Below are 24,545 nucleotides of genomic sequence, written 5' to 3'. Positions count from 1 at the left end.
ATTTCAGATGGGCTTCTTTCACTTAGCAATATGCATTTAAGGTTCCTCCATGTCTCTTCATGGCTTGCTGGCTCGTTTCGCTTTAGTGCTGAATAATATTTCCTTGTCTGGATGTACCACAGTTTATTTATCCATTCACTTATACTGAACTTTGGTTGCTTGCAAGTTTTGGCAGTTATGAATAAAGCTGCATCCGTGTGCAGGTTTTTGTGTGGACATAAAATTTCAACTCCTTTGAGTAAATACAAGATGCACAATTGCTAGGACATATGGTAAGAGTATGTTTAGTTTTCTAAGAAACTGCCGAACTCTCTTCCTAACTTGGCTATACCACTTTGCATTCCTATCAGCAATGAATGAGAGGTCTTGTTGATCTATATCATCAGCATTTGGTGTTGTCAGTGTTCTGGATTTCAGGCAATCTAATAGGTGTAAAGTGGTAACTCATTGCTGTTTTAATTTGCAGTTCTCTAATGAGGTATTGTTTGCCATCTGTATACCTTCCTTGAAGTGTCTGTTCAGGTCTCTGCCCATGTTTTAATTAGATTGTTTATTTTTTTTTTTATTGTTGAGTTGCAAGAGTTCTTTGTATAGTTTGGATAACAGTCCTTTATCAGATATGTGTTTTGCAAATATTTTCTCCTATTTTTTTGGCTTATCTTGTCATTCTCTTGACAATGTCTTTTGTAGAACAGAACTTTTTAATTTTAACAAATCTAGTTTCTCAAGTATATTTTTCATGGATTGTGTCTTTGGTGTTTTATCTAAAAAGTCATTGACATAGTCAAGGTCATCTAGATTTCCTGTTAGGTTACCTTCATAACAGGAATTTTATAATTCTGCATTTTACATTTAGGTCTGTGATCCATTTTGAGTTAATTTTTGTAAAGGGTATGAGGTCTGTGTCTAAGAGTCTTTTTTTTTTTTTTTTGCGTGTGGATGTCCAGCGCTTTCAGCACCATTTTTTGAAAAGACTTTCTTTTTTCCATTGTATTGCCTTTACTTCTTTGTCAAATATCAGTTGACTCTATATATGTGGGTGTATTTCTGGGTTCTCTGCTCTATTCCATTGATCTGTTTGTCCGTTCTTTCACCAGTGTTTTGATTACTGTAGTTGTATAGTAAGTGTAGAAGTCAGGGTAGTTAGTCCTCTGACTTTTTTTTTTCCTTCGGTACTGTGTTGGTTATTCTTACTGTTTGGTTATTCTGGATATTATGCTTCTCCATATAAACTTTAGAATCAGTTTGTCAGTACCCACAAACTTGCTGGAATTTTGATTGGGGTCGCATTGAATCTTTTGATCAAGCTGGGGAGAACTGAGATTTTGACAATATTGAGTCTTCTTATCCATGAACGTGAAGTATCTCTCCATTTATTTAGTTCTCGGATTTCTTTCATCAGAGTTTTGTAGTTTTCCTGATATAGATCTTGTACATATTTTGTTAGATTTATACTTATGTAATTCAGTTTTGGGAGTGCTAATGTAAATGGCGATGTGTTTTAAATTTCAAATTCCATTTGTTCATTGCTGGTATATAGGAAAGCAATTTACTTATTTAACCTGTATCTTGCAACCTTGTTATAATTCTGTATTAGCTGCAGGAGTTTTGTCGATTCTTTTGGATTTTCTTCACAGACAAGTCATGTCATCTGTGAATAAAAACAATTTTATTTCTTACTTTCCAATCTGTATTTTTATTTCCTTTTCTTGTTTTACAGTATTAGCAGGAATTTCCAGTTTGACACTGAAAAGGAGTAGTGAGAGGGGACGTCCTTGCCTTATTACTGATATCAGCTGGAAAGTTTCTAGTTTCTCACCATTAAGTTAGGTGTAGGTTTTTTTTTTTTTTTTTTTTTCTCGGTACGCAGGCCTCTCACTGTTGTGGCCCCTCCCGCTGCGGAGCACAGGCTCAGCGGCCATGGCTCACAGGCCCAGCCGCTCCGCGGCACGTGGGATCCTCCCGGACCGGGGCACGAACCCGCGTCCCCTGCATCGGCAGGCGGACTCTCAACCACTGTGCCACCAGGGAAGCCCTAGTCCTTTTCTTGTACATTATTCTGTATCCACATTCTCTGCAACGGATTGGATCCCTTGATTTTATTTCATTTTCTTTGTGACATTCTCCACAGATATATATCATTGGCTGCTGCTTTGGGTGTTGAACGTCCTTCTGGGTGTCCATTGTTGTTTCCACGTAACACGGGGAAACTTGCCTGATTTTCCAAACAGATTCCGCCTCGCCGCTGTAGTTTCAGCAATCATAAAATTATTCTGTAAAATTGCTATAAAAGTTTGTAAATGCTTACTCTCAGTTTCTCTACAGACTAGTAAACAGTTTGTAGAATATCACAGGGCCCTGGACCAAGTTTTGAGTAGCACTGTTAACAATATACAGCGTACTGCTTCTTGCTCCTTTTCTAATCTTAGCAATCTAAGCCTTAATTCTTAGTCTGTAATAGCATTTGTTACCTTCTTGATAGATTTTTAAAACTTTTCATTATGAAAAATTCCAAACATATATACATATAGAGAGACTAGGAGAATGAATTCTTATGTATCCATCACCCAGTTAATAACATATGGCCAGTCTTGTTTCATTTATATTTTTCTTGCTTCTTCCCAGTGGATTATTTTAAAGCAAATTCAAGCCATTTTATAACATTGTAAATAATTCAGTATGTGTCTCTTAAGGGAAAAGTCCTCTTTTAGAAAAATAGGTACCATACTGTTAATCACACCTTAACATTTAAACAACTTCTTAATATCAAATCAGTGTTCAAATTAATTTTTAACATGTATATAAGTTTTAATATACACACACCCATAGGAATTTGCTGATTGCATCTCCACGGAAATCAGTTTGTTCCTCTATCCCCTGTGATCTTGTAAACTGGTAGTTAGATCTAGAAGCTTGATCACATTCAGGTTTGATAACTGTTACTATTATTTGGCACAAATAATTCATAGGTGGTATGATGTATGGATGTATGATATAGCTTTGTTTTAGAAATAGGATTTTGTTACTGCTTAGATACATTAAGTGATCATTAATATTAAGTATATATTTTAAAATTTGAGCTTGTCACTTGTCACAGATGGAGCAGGGAAAAGTTAAAAAATGTTTTAATTAACTTTGGAAATAGTATTTGCAAAATAAATTGAATAAGCAAGATTTTAAAGTGAGTCTTTTTAAAAAAATTTTTATTGGAGTATAGTTGATTTGCAATGTTGTGTTTCAGGTGTACAGCAAAGTGAATCAATTATACATATATCCACTCTCTTTTAGATTCTTTTCCCATATATGCCATTAAAGAGTATTGAGTAGAGTTCTCTGTGCTATACAGTAGGTTCTTATTATCTATTTTATATATAGATCCCAACCTTCCAATTTATCGTCCCCCCTAGAGTGAGTCCTTACATAGAAGAATGTGAGACTTTGGAGATTCTGGAGATCATCTTGTTTAACTCATTTATTTTTTCACAGATGGGAAAATGGAAGCTCTTAGAGATAAAAATAATTTATTAACTATCTCAAAGATAGTCATTCTTTGCTTTTCTTTAACACAAGGTCATGTATAGGTAGTGTGATTAATACACACCTGTCATTTGGGGAGACTTTTCCCTTTTTCAGTTGTCTCAATGCAAATGGAGGGCTTTATTATTTTAATTGACATACAGTGGTTTCTTTAGTAATCTGGATTAGTGTATTGGTTTAAGAGAAGTCAGGCTGACTTTTATTAATAATATTTTCTTCCCCAGGGATTGCCTTCAAAATTAAAAATACTTAAGGCATTTTATAGTCTAAAGTCGTGATAAATACCTCAGATTGGTGGTTTTTTCTTCCACTCAATTTTACATGGAAAATTTAGTATATCTTGTTTTATAAATAACTTTTTAGGTCCTGCTTACTTAACTTTTTAGGCATTTTGCAGTAGTTCTCAATCTAGATAAGCTTTGGGAAGATTCTCTGTAATTTTGAAAAGCTAAAATGTGAGCAAAATGGGTGTGAACAAGTTTTTTATTTTTTTAAGTTTGCTTGTTTAGATATTGTATGTTATTGGTTATCTAGGAAAGACTGTTTAGTGAGGCATTACATGCAGTTTATTAATTGTCCAAATTCTGGATAGTGGGAATAAGTGACTATGGGCTGCAGTATAAATGTATTTTTATTACATTGTCTGTCTGCTACAGACTTTGGAGCCAGAATGCCCAGGTTCAAATCCTGGCTCTGCCACTTAGTAGCTTTGTGACTTTGGGCAAGTTACTCAACTTCTCTTTTCCTGTTTCCAGTCTTTAAAATTGGAGATAATAGTAGTACCTGTTTCATAGGATTCTGAAGATTAGATTACCTGATGTATAGGTACAGTGCTTAGAAGTGTCTGGCACACAGTACATGCTTAAGTGTTAGCTATTTTCTTTTCTTAGTTGGATGAGGCTGACCCTGGCAAAGTTGTGAAGTAGACAGAGTTGGCCTGGACATACATCCATCTCTAATGGTTGGGTAAGCAGTCTTTTCAACCTGCTGCTGTCTTTGGCATTCCTTCCCAGGTTGCCCTTTGCTAAACTTTTGCCTACTTATTCTCCCTGTCTCTGCAATGAAAATCCAACTCACAAAATCCCCACCCTACTTTCCTGTTATTCATTACAGTAGGAATTGTGAAAAAAGTAATCTAATTGAATGACTTCATACTATTAATAAGTAACACTTGTAAATAATTTGCCTTTATAAAATAAGTGTTTTAATTCATCTAACTTTAGGGGATTAGATGTTAGGGAAAATGACAAAGAAATTTGAACAGGGTCGAGGCGTTGGGAACAAGATGTTTTTGGACAAGAGAGTAGCTCTGAATTGGTTTTGCCTTGGAATATTTCATTCGTTTGTGCCTGCTTTTCAAATCGTTTTCTTTCTTTCTTTTGTATTAGAACTCACTGATTATTTAAAAATTTCTACCCCTCCTTTCTCTGTCACATAGATAACATAGTGTTTGGTTAAAAAGGTGGCCTTTAGTTGGACTAGGTTTAGTAGTGACGGTTGGTTGGTTCCTGTGGATATTGTTAATTGGGACTAATTTGTTCAGTGTGAACAGAGAATAGATACGATGATAAATCAAATTCTGAATGAAGTAGTATGTTCACAACTTTTGCGAAAGTTGTTTTATTGTGTTTTAAATGCTGGCTTTATATGCAGTCTTGGAGATAATCTCTCCATTTCCATGTACATTTAAGAAAGCCGTAGTCATCTTTCATCTACTTAAATTGCAGGTGTCGTGAGTACAAGGACAGTATTTTATCTACGTGGTTATATCTCTCCACGTTTCTGAGTGCGTAGTAGACCTTCAGTAACTTGTCATAGGTTGTTAACATTAAATTATTTTTGTTTGGGATTATAATTTGGGGTACGTGATTGACCTGTGATGTCTCTGAAACTGTGTAAAGAAATCATGCTAAGATGGGTTCTACAGTAGCTCAAGATGGATCTATCTATGTATGTATCTGTCTATGTATCTATCTGTTACTCCTCTTTCCTTTGTAGTTACTGTCTAGGAACTGGAGAGTACAGAGGAAGTTGATGAAATTACAGATAAAGCCCTAGTATATAAAGAGGTAAAATTCCTCCAGAAATGACTAGAAGATAGATTTTTAAAAAGGAGCGTTACTATTGTTTTGTGTAAGATTTGACACACTGTAAGTTAATTTTGTGTCTATATATCTTCTTCCATTCTGATCAGTGGATTACTAATTATCCAGCGGTTTAAAGAAAAACCATTAGCATTGTAGCTGTTATTAGTTTTCCTAATTAACACCATGTTGACTTATTGAAATGTAAACTTTGTATTTCTTGTTATATTTTAAGGACTTAGGTTTGGTGGAATGAAGTTAGATGTACTGGTTGTACTGGTAATTGACTTAGTTAATTAAGGCATAGTGCCAGTAAGGCCAAGGTCACCATGACAGGTGTTATTTAACTGTTATTATTTTAACTTATTTTAACCAGATTAATTTTGTCTAGTTTGTCCACACATTCCTTGGAAGGGGCCTTCTTAGCAAATCTCATTAGATGCAGATGACATAGATAACAGTGATCTCTGTATGGGAGGAAGGTCAGCATATTTTTGGGTCTCACTGATTCTTAATCATGTATACATAATTTCACAAAGATTTAGGACTTTTAATGATCACAAAGGTTTGTGCACTTGTGCTCTTGACACCACAGGACTTGAATAGTTAACCAGCTCATGCATGCCTTGCCTTGGTACCTAGGTGTTAGAGGCAGACACTTTGTACTGAGGTCTTACCACAGGAGTGGATCCCATCCTCTAGAATTTCTCCTTTTTCTTGAAATTGCTCAAAAGCTCCACTCCTTTCTTTGTTCAGGTCACTCAACATGGTCTCTTCTCTGGATTTTACTGAACATAGGGCCGGTCCACATTCCATGCCACTAGAATCCCTGAGCCAAAGTATGTATGTATGTACGTATGTGTGTATTTATTTATTTATGGCTGTTGGGTCTTTGTGCTGCACACGAACTTTCTCTTGTTGTGGCGAGTTGGGGATACTCTTCATTGCGGTGTGCAGGCTTCTCATTGCGGTGGCTTCTCTTGTTGTGGAGCACAGGCTGTAGGCGCGCGGCCTATAGGCGCGCGGCCTTCAGTCGTTGTGGTGTGTTGGGCTCAGTAGTTGTGGCTCGCGGGCTCTAGAGCGCAGGCTCAGTAGTTGTGGCGCATGGGCTTAGTTGCTCCGCGGCACGTGGAATCTTCCCGGACCAGGGCTCGAACCTGTTTTCCCCTGCATTGGCAGGCTGATTCTCAACCACTGTGCTACCAGGGAAATCCCTGAGCCATAGTTTTTGAAAGCTTGGCTACCTCACTGAAAATTGAGGGCAGGAAATGATATGGGGAAGACACACAAGTCAGTGTTCCAGAAACTAGCCCCAAGAAGACATACAGTAGGTGCCAAATGTCGATAGAAGTGTGGTTGCGTGGAGTGTACTTGAAATGATTTGAAAAAACTTTACGAGAGAGATGAGATTAGAACTGAACCTTAAAGGATGGGTAGGATTCGCCAGAACTTGAGTGTGTGTCTGTTGTGCTTGTTTTTCTAAGGTAGTGCCTTCATGTGTGTATTGTGGAGGGATGGTGGTACCTGAATGAGTCTGGGGTGTGTGTGGTGTGTTTGTATGCTGGTAAGGAGTTGAGAGTTTATACTGTTACAGAAGAGCTTCAGAAAGAGGGACTTGTTATTAGGAGGATTATTTTGGTAGCGGTGAGCTGTATGGATTTAGAGAGGGAAGGCGCTTAGGAGGCTATTATAGTAGTTCTGACCTGAACTACAAAAGGGTTGATGGCAGCTGAAATGGAAAGAAAAGGACTGTTTGGACAGAAACCACTAGAAAGAATCTGTGGGGAGAAGGCAGAATTCAAGATAAGTCTGAGTTTCTATGCTGGGTGCAGTAGTATTAGTGGTGTCCTTAACGGAAACTGGAGAGAGAAATCAGGCTAGGGGTTTGTTGTGAGAGGAAGATAAGAGGATTTTAATATAGGATGTGACAAGATATTGGAGCCCGGAAATGAGGTGAGATTTGTAGATGGAGGGTTCACCAGTGCTTCTAGTTTTAGCTCTTTTTTAAAAAAATAAATTTATTTATTTTATTTATTTATTTTTGGCTGCATTGGGTCTTTGTTGCTGCACGTGGGCCTTCTCTAGTTGTGGCCAGCGGGGGCTACTCTTCGTCGCAGTGCGCAGGCTTCTCATTGCGGTGGCTTCTCTACTTGCGGAGCACGGGCTCTAGGCGTGTGGGCTTCAGTAGTTGTGGCACGTGGGCTCAGTAGTTATGGCTCACGGGCTCTAGAGCACAGGCTCAGAAGTTGTTGCGCATGGGCTTAGTTGCTCCGCAGCATGTGGGATCTTCCCGGACCAGGGCTCGAACCCATGTCCCCTGCATTGGCAGGCGGATTCTTAACCACTGCGCCACCAGGAAAGCCCCGCTTCTAGTTTTAGCTTTCATCTTTAGTCCCCTAAAATGCTTTCTGAGCATTTTTAAATCATCACAGATTTATGCTAATTAATATTTATATCAACAATTTATATTAATAAATTAATATTTATATTACTAAATATAGACTTAATATTAATAAAGCTAATATAAAACCAAAAGACTGTCAGTCCTTCCTTTGGATAACTGCTCATCATTTGACACTGACAACTGAACTTCTCTCAGTTTGTTTCTCAAGGAGTCTGTGCTTGGTGAGGATCATTTCACTTCTCTAGTTCTCTCTCATAGGGATTTAGTAGGTGGTTGGGGGAATTTGTAGTGTAGCTACAATTTTGAGTAATTGACTTCAAAATAGGTATATTTATTCTACATTGTTTAGTAATGCTTCACAAATATGGTCTAATTAATTCACTACTAAGCATGACAGTATAAAAAATGTTCAGTTATGAGCCCCTCCCTTTCCCTAGCCATTAACCCATACATCATAATGCTCATGCTTTTATTATTGTTTGAACTGGGAAGTATATAATCAAAAGCAGTTATGAATTTAATACTAGAAAATGGTTGCTATACTTGGAGACATTATTCAGTCTGTCTACAGGTAGAGGTTGATGTATAAATAGATTCATGGACTCTTTGGTCCACAAGATGGGAACTGCTGGTACTGCATTTGAACCAAGGAATATTTGTTTTAAGAGTAGCACTTGTGTCTAGATCTGCTTAAAGAAAATCCATATTATACAGATTTTATTGTTGCTTTGTGTACCGATTAATTGAAGTATGATTCACTGGCTAGAATTTGGAAATCTGTATTTTATGCAGAAGTAGACTTGTAAATTAAATTTACTTGGGTATATGAATATATGTTAACTTGAAAGATATTTAGTAATTGTTTTATTTCAATGCACAGTATTAATTCTCAGAGCTGTTTGCTATTAAAAATTATTTCATGTTCTTTTTGACATCTGGTAGAAAAAGTGTACTCAGTGTTAATTTCACCTCAATAATGCAAAATCACATAGTTGAACTGATGTTACCTTTACTCTTCCATTCCATTTACTGTTACCACAGGTACAGATGACTCTCTCAGATAATCCTCTCCAATGAATTTTAGCTTTTGGTTATGAAAAAACAATAATCCTAAGACAACGTCTTAATTCCCTATAGAGTTGGTACCATGTACATTGTTATCTAATATAATGCACTTATCTTAAAACTCTTTTTTAATTTTTTGGCCACACCATGCAGCATGTGTGATCTTAGTTCCCCCACCAGGGATCGAACCCGTGCCCCCTGCATTGGAAGCGCATGATCTTAACCAGTGGACCACCAGGGAAGTCCCAAAACTCTTGAGCTTGGTTTCGGTATTGCTTAGTTACCTGAATTTTTGGGAGGGGTAGCCTATTTACCAGGCATATATGACAATGATTCTTTATTTTTTGTTTGTTTTTTGTCAGACATGGGCATTTAAGTATGTTATGCTGGCACATTAATTCCATGAAGATTAGTTAATGTAACGCCACAAACTATTTAGTTGAGCCTACATCAAAGTAAGACTTAACAAAGCAAGCATGAATTTTTGAATGTGAATATTTTAAATGAAATACTGAAATTACTTATAGCCTTGGATATGTTCATTATGTCATTTGTTTTTGTCATAAGTTTCTGCTTGCTCATTTTAGTTTACAATAGCATGAGCAAGTAATTTATTTATATTTAATTCCTGAGAAACCAAAGGAAGAAACTGCCTAATGAATATGAAAGTTGCCATTAAATCTCAATTGTCCATTTTATGGATGCTTTTATGATTATAGTCTTTGCCCTTCAACACACTTTCAGATTGCTGTCAAATGGTGTTTAATCAGTATGTACAAACTAAAGTGAAAAATCTAAGCAGATAAATTACCTGGGTTAGAGGAAAATAAAGTTGCTGAAGGAGAAAAAGACTTCAGAGTTAAATATAAGCTATATATTTTTGCTTTTTCTGTTTACTTGGTTTATGCCCCCTTTCCCCCTTCAATAATAACAAGTAATTCAGTAGGAATTAATTTATTAGGACTACCAATTTAAGATTAATGATAATAATAGTTCACACACACATATGTTTAAGGTTTTAGGGGAAAATATCTTTCCTATGTCTGATTTGACTCACCAGCCCAATCAGCTGATTTTATTGCTGTGTTAAATTAAAATTCTGAATATAGTAGTCCATTATTAAAATAAATGAGTAGGATTAAAATAGAGAATTTATTAAAATAAAGCCTTTTAAAAAAAATAAATACTTTTGGATAAAGTAACAGGCTTCAAGTGAAATTCAGTTTTGGTCTCCTTTACAGGAATAGCTATTCACAGTCATACAGAACCACTTATCACGTTTTGCAGTATCTCCTGAGGAAGTCAGAATCTGAGCCACCATGACGACTGAATCTTGTCTTTGGTCTGATTTATAAGCTGTACTTTTATTCTGACCATGTGCAAGGTGGAGGCTATAGCATGGAAACTAAAATCTTAGTAAGTGTGATTTTTATTTTAGCTATTAAATAGTAGCCTCTCTTAACAGTGAATTTGTCCTCTTAGCAAAGTTTACACTATAAAAGGGGTGAGGACTTGGCAAGCAGGGACATAATACTACACTTATAAAGTGAAAGATTTTGCTTTCCAGGTTCAGGAAAAATCCCTGAGAATGAGAAGGAGAAGCTTCTATTACTCTGCCTAGAATTTCTTTCACTTTTCTGGTTACAAATAGGTGGCAGGATGATACTAATTTAGTTGAGAAGGGATTTAAGAAAATGGAGAGGCTGGCTTTAGTGGCTAGTGTCTAAATTCAAGCTATTTAAAAAAATTATTATTACATTTGCTGTGTAAGTTGCTTCATTTATAAATGATTGCCATTAAATTATAGTCTTCATTGTATTGCAGTGTTAGGAAGCCCAGTGTAGAATCCTAGGAGCCTTTTAAATAGTTAATATGTTTTTAATATGAATTGAATTTTGAGTATATTTTAAATATTGAATATTTTGAGTATAAATATTCAAAATTATATTGGAGCGATTATGCTAGTTGTTATGTCAGAGATGTTTCATCAGTTGATTGTCCCAAGTATAGGTGATGTGCAGTTTTTATGTTCTGCACTCTAGACAGAACAAGATTTTGAGGATATAGGCTATCAAGGAACTTTATCTCTGTTTCACAGTGCTACTTTGTTAATTGTAAGGGTTACTACTTAACATCTTTCTTTCCTACCTGTGCTTATTAAGAGCAGTGGATAATTAGCACGTTTAGGCTGCTTTTCTCCCTTAGCAAGAATGATAGAATTGACTGATTTTCTGAATTCTTTAGTGAATCAAACATTGTGGTACTATACCTAGATAGCATAATAATCTATGTTGCTCATAATTTGAGAATGGTTATGTGTTTAAGATACTTGGTTTGTGTTCTGTCCCTTCCCTTTGAATCTTTTAACTATTGGTTGTTTTTCTAAATTGATGGTGATGACCTGGCTGAGATTAAACATCTCTGTTAGAGGATTCCTGATTTAACCTCATTCCCTCTTAGAATAAACCTCCCTTTATCTTCTGCCTTTTCTCTTGCATTCCAAAGTACAGTTTCATTAAATCCCCAGGTCTAAGATTTTTCTTTGGGAACTTATGTCCAGTATCTCTCTGGAAATTTTAAGAAAAGGTAGTTGAGTGTGAAATGTTACATGCATCTTTTGAGAAATTGAGGTTTTATAAGTTGAAGGGTACTTTTATATTTTGGGCGTGTTTTCAGGGATGGGATTATGTAGTTATTGTTTTAATAACCATGTCCTAATTATTTATAGCTTCCTGCCTGACATAACTCACTTCAAGAAGTGCACAATGTCAGAACGTGGAATTAAGTGGGCTTGTGAATACTGTACGTATGAAAACTGGCCATCTGCAATCAAGTGTACTATGTGTCGTGCCCAGAGACCTAGTGGAACAATAATTACAGAAGATCCATTTAAAAGTGGTTCAAGTGATGTTGGTAGAGATTGGGATCCTTCCGGCACCGAAGGAGGAAGTAGTCCTTTGATATGTCCAGACTCCAGTGCAAGACCAAGGGTTAAGTCTTCGTACAGCATGGAAAATGCGAATAAATGGTCATGCCACATGTGCACATATTTGAACTGGCCAAGAGCAATCAGATGCACTCAGTGTTTATCCCAGCGTAGGACCAGGAGTCCCACAGAATCTCCTCAATCCTCAGGATCTGGCTCAAGACCAGTTGCTTTTTCTGTTGACCCTTGCGAGGAATACAATGATAGAAATAAACTGAACACAAGGACCCAGCATTGGACTTGTTCTATTTGCACATATGAAAACTGGGCCAAAGCTAAAAAATGTGTTGTTTGTGATCATCCCAGACCTAATAATATTGAAGCAATCGAGTTGGCAGAGACGGAAGAGGCTTCTTCAATAATAAATGAGCAAGACAGAGCTCGATGGAGAGGAAGCTGTAGCAGTGGCAACAGCCAAAGAAGATCACCGCCGACTACGAAACGGGACTCTGAGATGAAAATGGATTTTCAGAGGATTGAGTTGGCTGGTGCTGTTGGCAGCAAGGAGGAACTTGAAGTGGACTTCAAAAAACTAAAGCAAATTAAAAACAGGATGAAAAAGACTGATTGGCTATTCCTCAATGCTTGTGTGGGTAAGTTTCTTCATTTTTTGAATGGGATGGGAAAAGATATTAAAAATGACATGAAAGATATAAGGAAGGTCAGTATTATTTAGTATTTATTTCATTCAGCATGATAGCTATAATCCCAGTATGCATGCATAAGAATCTCTGTATTTGTGATCTTGTCATAACGTTGTCTTAAATTGCCTCCCATTTCATTGTGCATGTGTCTTTCCATCATTAGAAAAACTTTTAAGTTATAGCAAAGATTTTTACATATCAGTAGTAAACCGTATACCTGGAGTTTAAAACTGCTACTCTATTTATTGTAACAAGATGTGACTGAGGAACACCAGCTGCTGCTTCAGAGTGTTTGTAAACAGTGTGAGCGTCTTGTGATGATAGAAGCTTTAGTCAGATGTTAAAAATATCACAAAAATGTGTGACTCCAAGAAGTTGAACAAACATAATATTGACCTTGAAAATACTGATGTTAATTTAACATGAATGTCATGTAGTGAATATTTGCAAACTTTATGGAACTGATTTCACGTGGCCAGCTGATTCCATAGTTCAAATTATGATTTGTGTGTTCTGTGTTTTAGTGCTTTCCTAAGGAAATTCTGGATATTGGTCTCAGTCTCTGGCTCAGAGCTGTTCAGGGACAGAGACGTGTTGAGAGAGTAAGGTTTCCTCCAGTTATTGACCTTGTGAGTTAGTTATTCGTGATGTACTTCATAGAAGCAGTTGCTTGACTCCTCTGTATTTTTTTCCCTCCCCCTCTCTTTTTTTTTGAATAGGTTAGCTATTTGAATTATGTGATTTAAATTATTTGGATGGGGTGCTTACTTTGACATTAAGTTTTGTAAAGAAAATTTTGAGTAACTACTAAAGTTAAATCTGTGTGGAACAATAATAGCTAAGCCTTCAACATGGCTTAGCTGTGTATATATATTTTTTCAGTACTAATTTCTTTTGTTTATCACCCTGAATATAGCCCCAAGAATATGGAATACATGACTATATGAACCTGCAAGTCCTAAGAATAGATTTCAAGAAATCTCAGTTTTTTAATTTTAGTTTTGTCCTGGCCCAAAAAAAAAAAAGTCCCAGCTGATGAGCCCTTCTGAACACCAGACACAGCAGGCACTTAGTAACTGTTAGCTCCAGTGTTCTTCTGTCCTGAGGACGAGGGATGAAAGCACACTGAGCTGTCTTCAGCCATCTGTGCTGTTCCATTACATCGCATTGATTTTTTTCTCTCCCCAAATTGAGGTACCACAGATGGTGTGAATGTCTTTTTTTTTTTTAAACCAGGAGCTACAAAAGGGTTTTATTTATTATGAATTTTAAAAAATTGAGGTCAAATTCACATAACATAAAATTCATCATTTTGAAAATGAACAATTCAGTGGCATTTAGTGTATCCACGGTGTTGTACAACCACCACCTCTGTCTAGTTCTGAAACATTTTCATCACCCCAAAGGAAACTCTATACCCATTTAAACAGTTACTCCACATTTTCTCCTCCCCCAAGTCCCTGGTAATCACCAGTCTGCTTTCTGTTTCAGTGGATATACCTATTCTGAATGTTCCATATAAATGAAATCTTACATTATGTGATCTTTTGTATCTAGGTGTGATTGTCCTTTAATTACCTGTATGCCTTTTGGAACACTCTTAAAATTATTTTTGCAGGCAGTAGCGTACTACGTACATGCTAACTACAAGGTGGTGTTATAGTACATGTAAATTTATAGATGGTAATGAACTACACTGCAGTGATTTTTAACCTCTTTTGGGGTCACTGTTTCTTCAAGTTAGTGTATCGTATGTTAAGAACTCCTGCTTTGAATTATTTTCTCCCCTTGACACACACATTAGACCAATCAATATATCTTTGTCTTTATGGCTATTATTTCTTGTCTTTGTGACTATTGTGTCTTCTTGGTGCTGCCTTTATTTCTTTACCTATATCTAATTCTTTTGGATAACCATCCTTGTACCTCTTTGCATTCTTACAGCTGAACAAAAACTTCTCCCAGTAGGACCGATATTAAATTTGGTCTTATTTCATTTATAAAACAGTTTCTTTGTCATTAAATCCGCATTCCCACATACTCCAGAGTTTCTAGGTTCTTAGGGCCAAGGATTGATTGTAATTGGTTCTTGGTAATGTGGATTCTGTCTTTCCTATCAGCAAATATTTTTGACTATTCACTGCATAATATGGTTCTCAACTGTTGTAGAAAGATTATGGCTCTGTCTTTATTGGGTAGTCATATCCTGATTTGTAAATATCCTTGAAATATGTTAAAAACTTTTAGTTGTTTACATTGTATTGGGTTAACAGAAGTCCACAAGTATTGAAAATTAATCATTTTTTTTTTTTGTATTTTTGGCCACACTGTGCGGCGTGTGGGATCTTAGTTCCCCGATCAGGGATTGAACCCACGCCCCCTGCAGTGGAAGGTGGAGTCTTAACCACTGGACCACTGGGGAAGTCTCCGAAAAGTATTCTTTACTTCTCCCTTTCTACCTGTCTTTTGCTCTCCAGATTTCATTAGATATGGTATATTATGGTTTATCGATGTTAGGCATTTAAGAAAACTATCTTAGTGTTTGCTTTGGCAGCACATATACTTAAAAAATCATCTCCAAAGTACATACACTAAGTATAAAGTGTATAATGTGCATAAAATTTATACTAAGTATAAAATGTGAGACTTTCCCATTTGAAATTGAAATAAAAAAAATCAACCTCAGCCTTGTACCTGGTAAAATGGGAATGAGGAAGATTCAGTATTGAGAAGGGTAAAGCTAAAGCTTCCACAATATTAAGTAAGTATCTTTTACATGACTGTTGGGTATAAATTTCACATAGGTCACATTATCTTACGTGATGAGAGGAAGTTGGGGACGTCCAACGTCCAACGTTTTACTGGTGCCAAAACCTGACACCAGTAAAAATGGAATCTGGGAGTGGGAGTGAAATGGTAACGGCAGAGGTGTGAATTTAAATGTGCTGTTGTCTCTGGAGTGTCAGCAGTGTGGTGCCAGGTTATTTTCTGGGAGGTCATGTCAGTGCTAATCATGGTCTAACTTTCCCACTGGACAGATGATAATGTCTCTAGAGATAAAGCAGCACTACCTAACATACCGTTTTAGTTCTGCTGTTGTATTGAATCAGTTGCCCTTTAGAAGAACATTTAAATTTGTGATCCCAAGTTGATCCCTTGAAAAGTTACAGGGTCAGATAAGAATCTCAAATTAAATCTGTATAATAACTTTTGTATGCCTGAGCCCTGGACTCTCATATCCAGCGGCCGCCTATACAACATCTTCTCTTGAGTATGTAATATTTCAAACTCAGTGAGGCTAAAAAACTGAACTGGTCTCTCAAATCTGTTGTCTCACTCCCCCCATCTCAGTTGATGGCAAGTTCATCGTTTTATTTGCTGCGTCCAGAGCCTTGGTCATCCTTGGTTTTCTTCTTTTTCTCTTATACTCCATTCTCACTGGCTTTGTCTTCAAAATATACCCAGAATCTGGCCACCTCTCAGTACACTGGTCCAAGCCATGATCCCCTCTATGTCCCTGTCGTCCTTTACAAACTGTTCTCTGAATAGGAGCTACTCTTCTAAAACTTTGCTTAGAACCCTCCAGTGATTCTCGCTGTGTTGCTCAGAGTAAAAGCCAATTTTATAGGCTCTCTCTGCTTTCTATCCCACACCTACTTTCCCCACTTTTATACAAACGCACGTTTCCCTCTAACCTTATCTGTTACTCTCAACCTCGCTCATTCACTCCTGCCCTCTAGCCACCTTTCTTGTCTGCAAATAAGCCTCAAGCTTTGTACTTGCTCTTTCTTCTGCCCGGATTGCTTTCTCTAGATTGCAGGATTAGCTAATTTACTTCTTTCAGGTGTTTTCTCACATGTCACCTTCTCTGTGAGGCCTCAAATTTCAGCCCTGTCCTGTCCTCTCTTCCCCCAACTTTAATTTTCTTCACAACACTTGTTACCTCCTAATACACTTATTAGAAGTCACCTTATTTGTCTCTCTCTTGCTTAGAACTTAAGCTTTCTGAAGGCCAGGGATTTTGTCTGTTTTGTTCACAGCTGTTTGCTAGTACCTAAAACATTGCCTTATATATAGCAGGCATTGAAATTTTTGTTAATGAGTGAATAAACATTTGTGGAAACTGGAATTTGGACAAATAGACAAATAGACCTTCCAAAGACAAATAAACCTTTTTGCTTTTCTCCTAAATTTCTTAATTCTTTGCCTTCTTCCCAGCTTTCTGTACTTTTCACCTTACAGACTACCTGGAGCTCCACCCACTGGGAGCCAACTTGGCTTCTTCCTGTCAGGTGAAGACAGAGCAAGTAGGTCCCATAGGGTTTTATTGGAAAGAGTAGAAAGGCCTCAGTTTATCACTAGGCAGTCTGTGGATATGAAGAGTCTAAAGTCAGATTTCTTTATATTTAATTTCTCCATCTTCCTGATGAATATTTGATAACTTGATGAATATATAAGGAAAAAAATCGTAGTGTTTTCTATACCTAGAGTCCTAAATCAAAGTTTTTACTTGAAAAGTTTTTATTCAATTGTCATTGGACGTGTTGCTTCCTGTTTGGCATTTCGCCTTAAATAGCTGCATCTTTCTTCCATTTAGCTTGTCTAGTGATCCTGCTAACAAAGATGGGAAGGGTTTGAGATTGGGGGGCAGCGGGAGGGAGTGCTGTTGAAGGCGTAGGGGGAAAAGAATCATGCTCATATAACAACTACACGTTGAAAATGGAATTTTTATGCTGAAATGTTCAGTTTGCCCCATGGCAATGGCATTATAGAGAACATATGAATTAGTAACATCTCCACTGCTCCCAAGCTTTGGGGGGCCCGCAGTATGTACTGGTATACCCTGTTGAGAATCACTGACTTACGAGCTTAACCAGAATCTCATTATCAAGGAGCATGTTGAAATGAAGTCATGAGGATTGTAGTCTTATTACTGAGCAAGATTTTGATGGTCTAAAAATATATATGATTCTTAAAACGTAGGCAGTACATTAGAATTAACTTTTTCTTGCATGTGGTCTACAAAAATATTGTTATATTTGATCTAATGTTTCCCCCCTTCTCATAACTGTTGAAAATTAATATTTGTGGCAGTTGTTTATTGATGCCAATTGTATTTTGGCCCCCTTACTGGAAAGCTGTATACAGTGTGATGTATAGGTGTCCACTCCAGAGTGTCAGATATAACTGTAGAAATATCTAAAACTTGCATGGTGTTAAACATGTCAGAATGTATTGATATTTGTTTATTTGGTTTCATTAACACTTTTTTCATTTTAACCAAAATTAGCAATGTATAGGCTTATTACATTTTAAAATGTTCTTTTCAATTTACTTTGGTATCGGTATTAAAAATCATGTATATGGGGCTTCCCTGGTGGCACAGTGGTTGAGAGTCCACCTGCCGATGCAGGGGACACAGGTTTGTGCCCCGGTCCGGGAAGATCCCACATGCCGCGGAGCGGCTGGGCCCGTGAGCCATGGCCGCTGAGCCTGCGCGTCCGGAGCCTGTGCTCCGCAACGGGAGAGGCCACAACAGTGAGAGGCCCGCGTACCGCAAAAAAAAAAAAAAGATCATGTATATGGATGGTTTTTCTCAAGGAAGTAAATTTTTAAGGTTGTATTAGTGTTAATTTTCTTCCTCTGGTGAAAAGGGTTCCCAGGCCCAGTTCCAGCATGTGTGTGTATGTGTCTGTGAGTGTCTGTGTCTGTGCGTGTCTGTGTCTGTGCGTGTCTGTGTGGTGGGGAGCTTCCTCATACCAACAGGCAATTCTCAGACACCAGCAGGGTGTCCGAGAATTCAGCTCAATTCTGACACTGTCTACCCAGAGGGAGAATCAGATTCCACATGTGAAGGGCTTAGCCCCACAAGACCTCCTTCCACTTCAGATGCCAGATGCCAGTCACAAGCCCAGGTTGTTAACCTGTACTTGTGACGAATTGGCTCTAAATCAGAGGTTCCCACGACCCCCTGCCTTGGGTTTGATTAGTTTGCTGGAACGCCCCACGAAACTCAGAGAAACAGTTTACTTACTAGGTTACTGGTTTATTATAAAAGCTATGATAAAGGATACAGATGAACATCTAGATGGAAGAGATGTATAGAGGGCAAGGTTTGGAGAAAGGGCATGGAGCTTCCATGATGCTCTTTCCAAGTGTGCCACTCTCCTCAAATCTCTGTGTGTTCACCAGCCTGAAAGCTCTCCAGACCCTGTCCTTTTGGGGTTTTATGGAGGCCTCATTACATAGGCATTGTTGATTAAATCATTGGTCACTGGCGATCTCTGGCCTCTCTCCCCTCTCTGGAGGTCAGGGTGGCATAGTGGGTGGGACTGAAAGTCCCAACCCTCTAATCCCCTGGCAACCAGCTCCCACCCTGGGGGTGGGATCCAAAAGTCACCTTCCATGAAGTGTTTTCAGGAGCTGAGGACCAGAAACCAGATACTATCCCATTACTTTTATCACTCAGGAAATTCTAAGGGTTTTGGGAAGCTGTGAGCCAGGAATTGTGGATGAAGATCAAACATATATATTTGGTCATCTGAATGACAGTTTTTCCTATAAATCACAATATTGCATCTAGAAAAATCTGTTGCAGTGTGTAATCTTCTACGATGACTTTTTAAATTCCTAGTTTTGAGATATAGTGTCTGGTCAAATGAAAGGAGTGTTGTGCACTAACCCAAACAGAATCAAATTAACTTCAATGGAAGAAAAAGTCGTAGATTAGTTTTTGAGAGATAGTAGTACTGTGTACTGGAATGATAATAAGTTGATTTATACCAAGAAAACTACCACATCAAAACAAAATAGAAAAGGAAATTCTTGACATAAGACACAATGGTGATTTTATACATTTATTCAGATATCTTTGTGGCTGACTTTTTAACTCTAAAGGTAACTCAGGGCATATAAGTTATTGTAAAGAAAAAATTAGAAGAAACTTGTTTTCTAGTTCAGTAAGTACTCCTTTAGCCTTAAAAATTATTAATTTGCTCCACAGAGGTATTTTATTGATGACTTGTCAAAAAACACAAAACATCAGGTATCTTGAAAAATACAATATTAATGATGAGGTAGTGTCCAAATTTGTATGTTTTACTTGCCCAGTACTTGACTTCCTTGTAGGCGCTTCTCCCCACCCCTTTTGGGTTTTCTCTGATTTACATGACTGATTTAAGTAGTGTGACAGGTAGAATATTGCACTCTGGCCCCCCAAAATGTCTAAATCCTAATCCCCAGAACCTATGAATTTGTTACTTTACTTGGCAAAAGGGATTTTGCAGATGTAATTAAGGGCCTTGAAATGGAGAGATTATCCCAGATTATCTGGGTGGGCCCAGTGTAATATGGGTCCTTAATCAGCAAAGGAGAGAGATGGGAGAATGAGATGTGATGGTGGAAAAGCAGAGGTTTTAGTGATGCGGGGGCCCTTAACTAAGGAATGTGGGCAACCTCTAGAAGCTGGAAAAGGCAAAACTACCTTAGAGCCTCCCTGTGGAGTGCACCTTGATTTTAGCCCAGTGAGACCCATGTGGAACTTCTGACCTCTCCCAAATTTTAAGATAAAAAATTTGTATTGCTTTAAGTCACTAAATTTGTAGCAATTTGTTTGAAGCAGCAATAGGAAATTAATACAAATAACATTAAAAAAATTACAAATAGCATCTTAATTTGACAATTTCAGAAAATTTTAACTTAACCTTCACTGGTTCTGTGACAAAACGAGTCGTTGTTTTGTTATTTTATACAATGGGAGAAGCTGAGGCACAGAGAGGCTTACTGACTCAGTGTGATGTAGCCATGTTGTTATCCTTTTCTAGACAAAGGTGGTATATAGGTGTGTTTGTAAGTAAAAACTCACTTCTTTGTGTCTCTAGCCTTACACTACATTCATAGCAGTAATGGGCACCAAATGTATGTATGTGTATCGGGGGGGAAGGTGGGGGCAGATTCCTAAATCAAGCTATTCTCAGATTCTCCAGACACCAGCAGGGCATTTTACAATTTAACTCAATTCTGACTCTACCTGGAAGTAGCATCAGATCCCGCAGGTTAAGGGCTCAGTCCCACAGTACTGCCTCCCTTCCTCCCTACCCCCTTCACGTGCCAGTTGCTAGTCCAGGTTGTCAGCTGTGTTTCTGATTGTAGGCTATAAATCGTAGGTTCCCACGGTCACCTCCTTGGGTTCAAATAATTTGGTGGAACAGCTTTCAGACCTGGGAAAACATTTTACTTACTAGATTACTGGTTTATTATAAAAGGATGTGACCCAGGAACAGCCAGGTGGAAGAGGTGCATAGGGCAAGCTTTCCGTGTCCTCTCTTGGCCACTACTCTTGCAGCACCTCCACATGTTCACCAACCTGGAAGCTCTCCAAACCCCATATCGGGGATTTTTATGGGAGCAAGATGGATTAAATCATTGGACATTGGTGATTGTTTGAACCTCAAGCCCCTCTCCTCTCCCAGGAGGTGAGGGTGGTGTGGGGCTGAAAGATACAACCTTCTCATCACTGGGTTTGTTCCCCTGGTAACCAGCCTCCATCCTTAGAGGCCTTCCAGAAGTTAACCTCATTAACATAAACTCAGAGGTGCTTGAAGGGGGCTTGCTATATGAGCAACAAAAGACTCCTATTTATTTCATCTTTATCATTCTGGAGCTATTTAGGGACTGAGAACAAAACTAAATATTACAACAAAAGACACCCTTATGGCTCTTACATAGGAAATTGCAAGGGTTTTAGGAGGTATGTGCCAGAAACAGTAGATGAAGACCATATATTTCTTATTCACAGTGGTTTTTCTTGCTTGATATGGTTGAAAGGAATACTGTTACTGGAACTTTTGAATGATGTTTGATGCCTATGAATATTAATGTTTTCAGTCCTTTTTTCCAAGTCAACTAAATAAGTATGCCTATGTGAAGTTGATTGCTGTGTCCCAAGGTAATCTATCACTTGCTAATATTTCTCATCATTCCATAGCTAAGCCACATTATTTGGGCTTGATTTTTAGTATGGCATTTCTCTAGTATTTGTTCTGTTTGCTTTACTTGTGTTTGCTTATACTTGGTATACCTTAGCTGTTTGGACAATATTTTCCATCTTCAGAATTTTTCCTGCCCTGTAGAATTGCTTCATTTTAAGTTATGGTTGTATGCTGGGCCATTTTGTTTGATTATGAATTTGATTTTATATTGATACCAGACTGTCCTACTAAAAGATACTCCTATTTAGTGTCCCTTTTCCCTTCATATATTGTTTTACATATGAATGAATGTGGAGCCTGAAAAAAGTCTTCTTAGTCTTTGACATTTAAAACCATCGCACTTTTTTAAAACATTAAAAAAAATGGTTTGAGTTAAAATATTCTATTAAAAGCTTTTAATAGAATCCAAAATATACGTGGACTCCTGCAGCAAATCTTTGGCACTGCATCCATAAAAGGAAAGTAAGCTGCTAGAATGCTGGCAATGCCTTGTATGTCCTTGGTTAACTTTGTGTGATAATCTTACATGGGATGTGTGCGTGTAGCTATAAAAACTGTGGTGCCTTTTCACTCCATACACATTCTTGGTTGTGAATCTCCTTCCTGTCCAAAGTAGTTGATATTACAGGTAATAGAATTATTTTTAGCACTGTGAAAGGAGTATTACCTTCAGCTAGTTCTGTCTTGTTTTCAAGTTTCAAAGGATTTCCTCTTGTGCTTTTGGAACTCTGGATTTAAAATAACATTTTATGTCATGGTTTTTAAGTGAATTGTGGGAATTCTCAGCAGTGTAAGATTCTAATCTGTAGAGAATACACACACATTTTATTCCCCCTGGCCAGTTTAGTCTGGCTTTTCAAAGTGCTTCCTGACATCTGGGATATGAAAGAAGCTTCCAGGAATGAGTGTGTCAAGGCAAATGGATAGCAGTGGCAGAAATAGAGCCCCTGCAGTATCCTTCTGGTTGCCTTTAGTCTGCCTGAGACATAATTCCTGGCTTTTAGAAATGATTGATTACACAGGCCTGCCAACTAATAATGTGCCTCCTAATGCTGAGAAAAGGAATATGTGTGGTGAGTCTCGATTGTATGACAGTGACATTTGAATATGCATCATTGATTGAGTAAAGGCTTTCATTTTTTTAAAAGCACTATATTAAATGAACACATTGAATTATGAAATCCAAAAGTATCGTTTAAATATTAAGTATAAAAAGATGTATTTAGACTCCAGAGACCTTTACTGTTTACCATAAAGTAACTTTAACTTTAAACATTAATTAAACTATGCACAGGGTTATAAAAATCAAGCAGTTATAGAAGGAGTTTATAAAGAAAAGCAAGTTTCTTTTTCTTCCCTCCACCTTCAGTCCTTATCTGTGGAGGTAACCACTGCTGTTCCCCATCAGCCTTTCATTCTGAGAAATTTCAAAACCAGTAGAGAAGTTACAAATATAATACATTGAACAGCAAATGCTTTTGACCTAGATTTTCCGATTGTTAGTACTTTGCCACATTTGCGAGCTCTATTTGTCTTTCTGTATGAGTTTTTCCTGAACTATTTGAGAGTTAGCTACAGATGTCATGACATTTTGCCCCTAAATATTTCAGCCTTGTATTTTTTTTTTTTTTTTTTGTGGTACGTGGGCCTCTCACTATTGTGGCCTCTCCCGTTGCGGAGCACAGGCTCCGGACGAGCAGGCTCAGCGGCCATGGCTCACGGGCCCAGCCCCAGCCGCTCCGCGGCATGTGGGATCTTCCCGGACTGGGGCACGAACCCGTGTCCCCTGCATCGGCAGGCGGACTCTCAACCACTGCGCCACCAGGGAAGCCCATAGCCTTGTATGTTTTAAAAACACATTTTCCCTACATATTCACACAATACAATTATCCAGAAACTCTAATATTTGAAGTCCATATTCAATTTCACCAATAGTTTTCACTAATAGCTATTGCTCCAACCCCATTCAATCAAGGATAATCCGTTTTATTTAGTTGTTTTATCTGTTTAATCTCTTCTAATCTAAATAGTGCCTCAGGTGGGGTTTTTTTTTCCTGTTTACTCTTCATGTCATTAACATTTTCAGAGGCCAGGCCATTCGTTTTACAGAATAAGTCTCAATTTGGATGTGATTAGATGAAATTTAAACATTTACTTTCTCGTGGGAGGGAGGAGTACTACATAGGTGGTATTTGAAGCAGGACCTCTAATATCTCTGAGTAATGTCCTTTTATCATTTTTTCCTTTTAAAAAATTGTGGTAAAGCATACATAACAAAATATGGCATCTTAACTGCTTTTAAATGTACAGTTCAGTGGCTTTGGTACATTCACATTGTTGTGTAATCATCAATAACAGCCATCTGTGTGCAGAACTTCTTCCACCTTGCTAAACTGAAACTGTATACAGTAACAGTAACACCCCAGTCCCCCTTTCCCAGCTCCTGGCAACCACCATTCTTTTTTCTGTCTCTGAGAATTTGACTACTCTGGGTACCTCATATAAGTGGAATCATATGGTGGTGTTTGTCCTTTTGTGACTGGCTTATTTATTTCATTTAGTGTAATGTCTTCAAGGTTTATCCATGTTGTAACTGTCAGAATTTCCTTCCTTTTTTTAAGTGTGAATAATGTTCCATTTTACTTATATGCCACATTTTGTTTATCCATTCATCTGTTGATGGACATAGTAGTATTTCTTGTTTTATCAAATTTGGCATTATATACTGACTTCCTATAACAGTATATAAGGATTTAATTCATTTTTAAATAATAAAAGCAGAGCATACTCATTGCAGAGTATGTCAGAGGTGAGAAGAGCTATGAAAAAATATAG

General features: G+C 37.6%; 1 protein-coding gene across 5 annotated transcripts in view; it reads left to right on the top strand.

The window, feature by feature from the left end:
• ZRANB1 (zinc finger RANBP2-type containing 1) overlaps positions 1 to 24,545 on the top strand; it is a 69,079-nt gene that overhangs the window by 11,100 nt on the left and 33,434 nt on the right. The window contains exons 1-3 of one of the 5 annotated variants that reach the window (XM_060033868.1): positions 8,102 to 9,359; positions 10,332 to 10,506; positions 11,819 to 12,669. In XM_060033868.1, coding sequence (XP_059889851.1) covers positions 10,466 to 10,506; positions 11,819 to 12,669 — 892 coding nt within the window. In that variant the 5' untranslated portion in view covers positions 8,102 to 9,359; positions 10,332 to 10,465. Of the gene's footprint in view, positions 1 to 8,101; positions 10,507 to 11,818; positions 12,670 to 24,545 lie in introns of those variants that run through there. The other 4 variants (XM_060033867.2, XM_060033869.1, XM_060033870.2 and 1 more) reach the window with 4 other exon arrangements.

Source organism: Delphinus delphis, chromosome 16, assembly GCF_949987515.2.
Source record: "Delphinus delphis chromosome 16, mDelDel1.2, whole genome shotgun sequence".
In the NCBI taxonomy this organism is placed as follows: domain Eukaryota; kingdom Metazoa; phylum Chordata; class Mammalia; order Artiodactyla; family Delphinidae; genus Delphinus; species Delphinus delphis.
The sequence above is the reverse complement of the archived record's forward strand: the minus strand, read 5'-3'. Positions and strand labels throughout refer to the sequence as shown.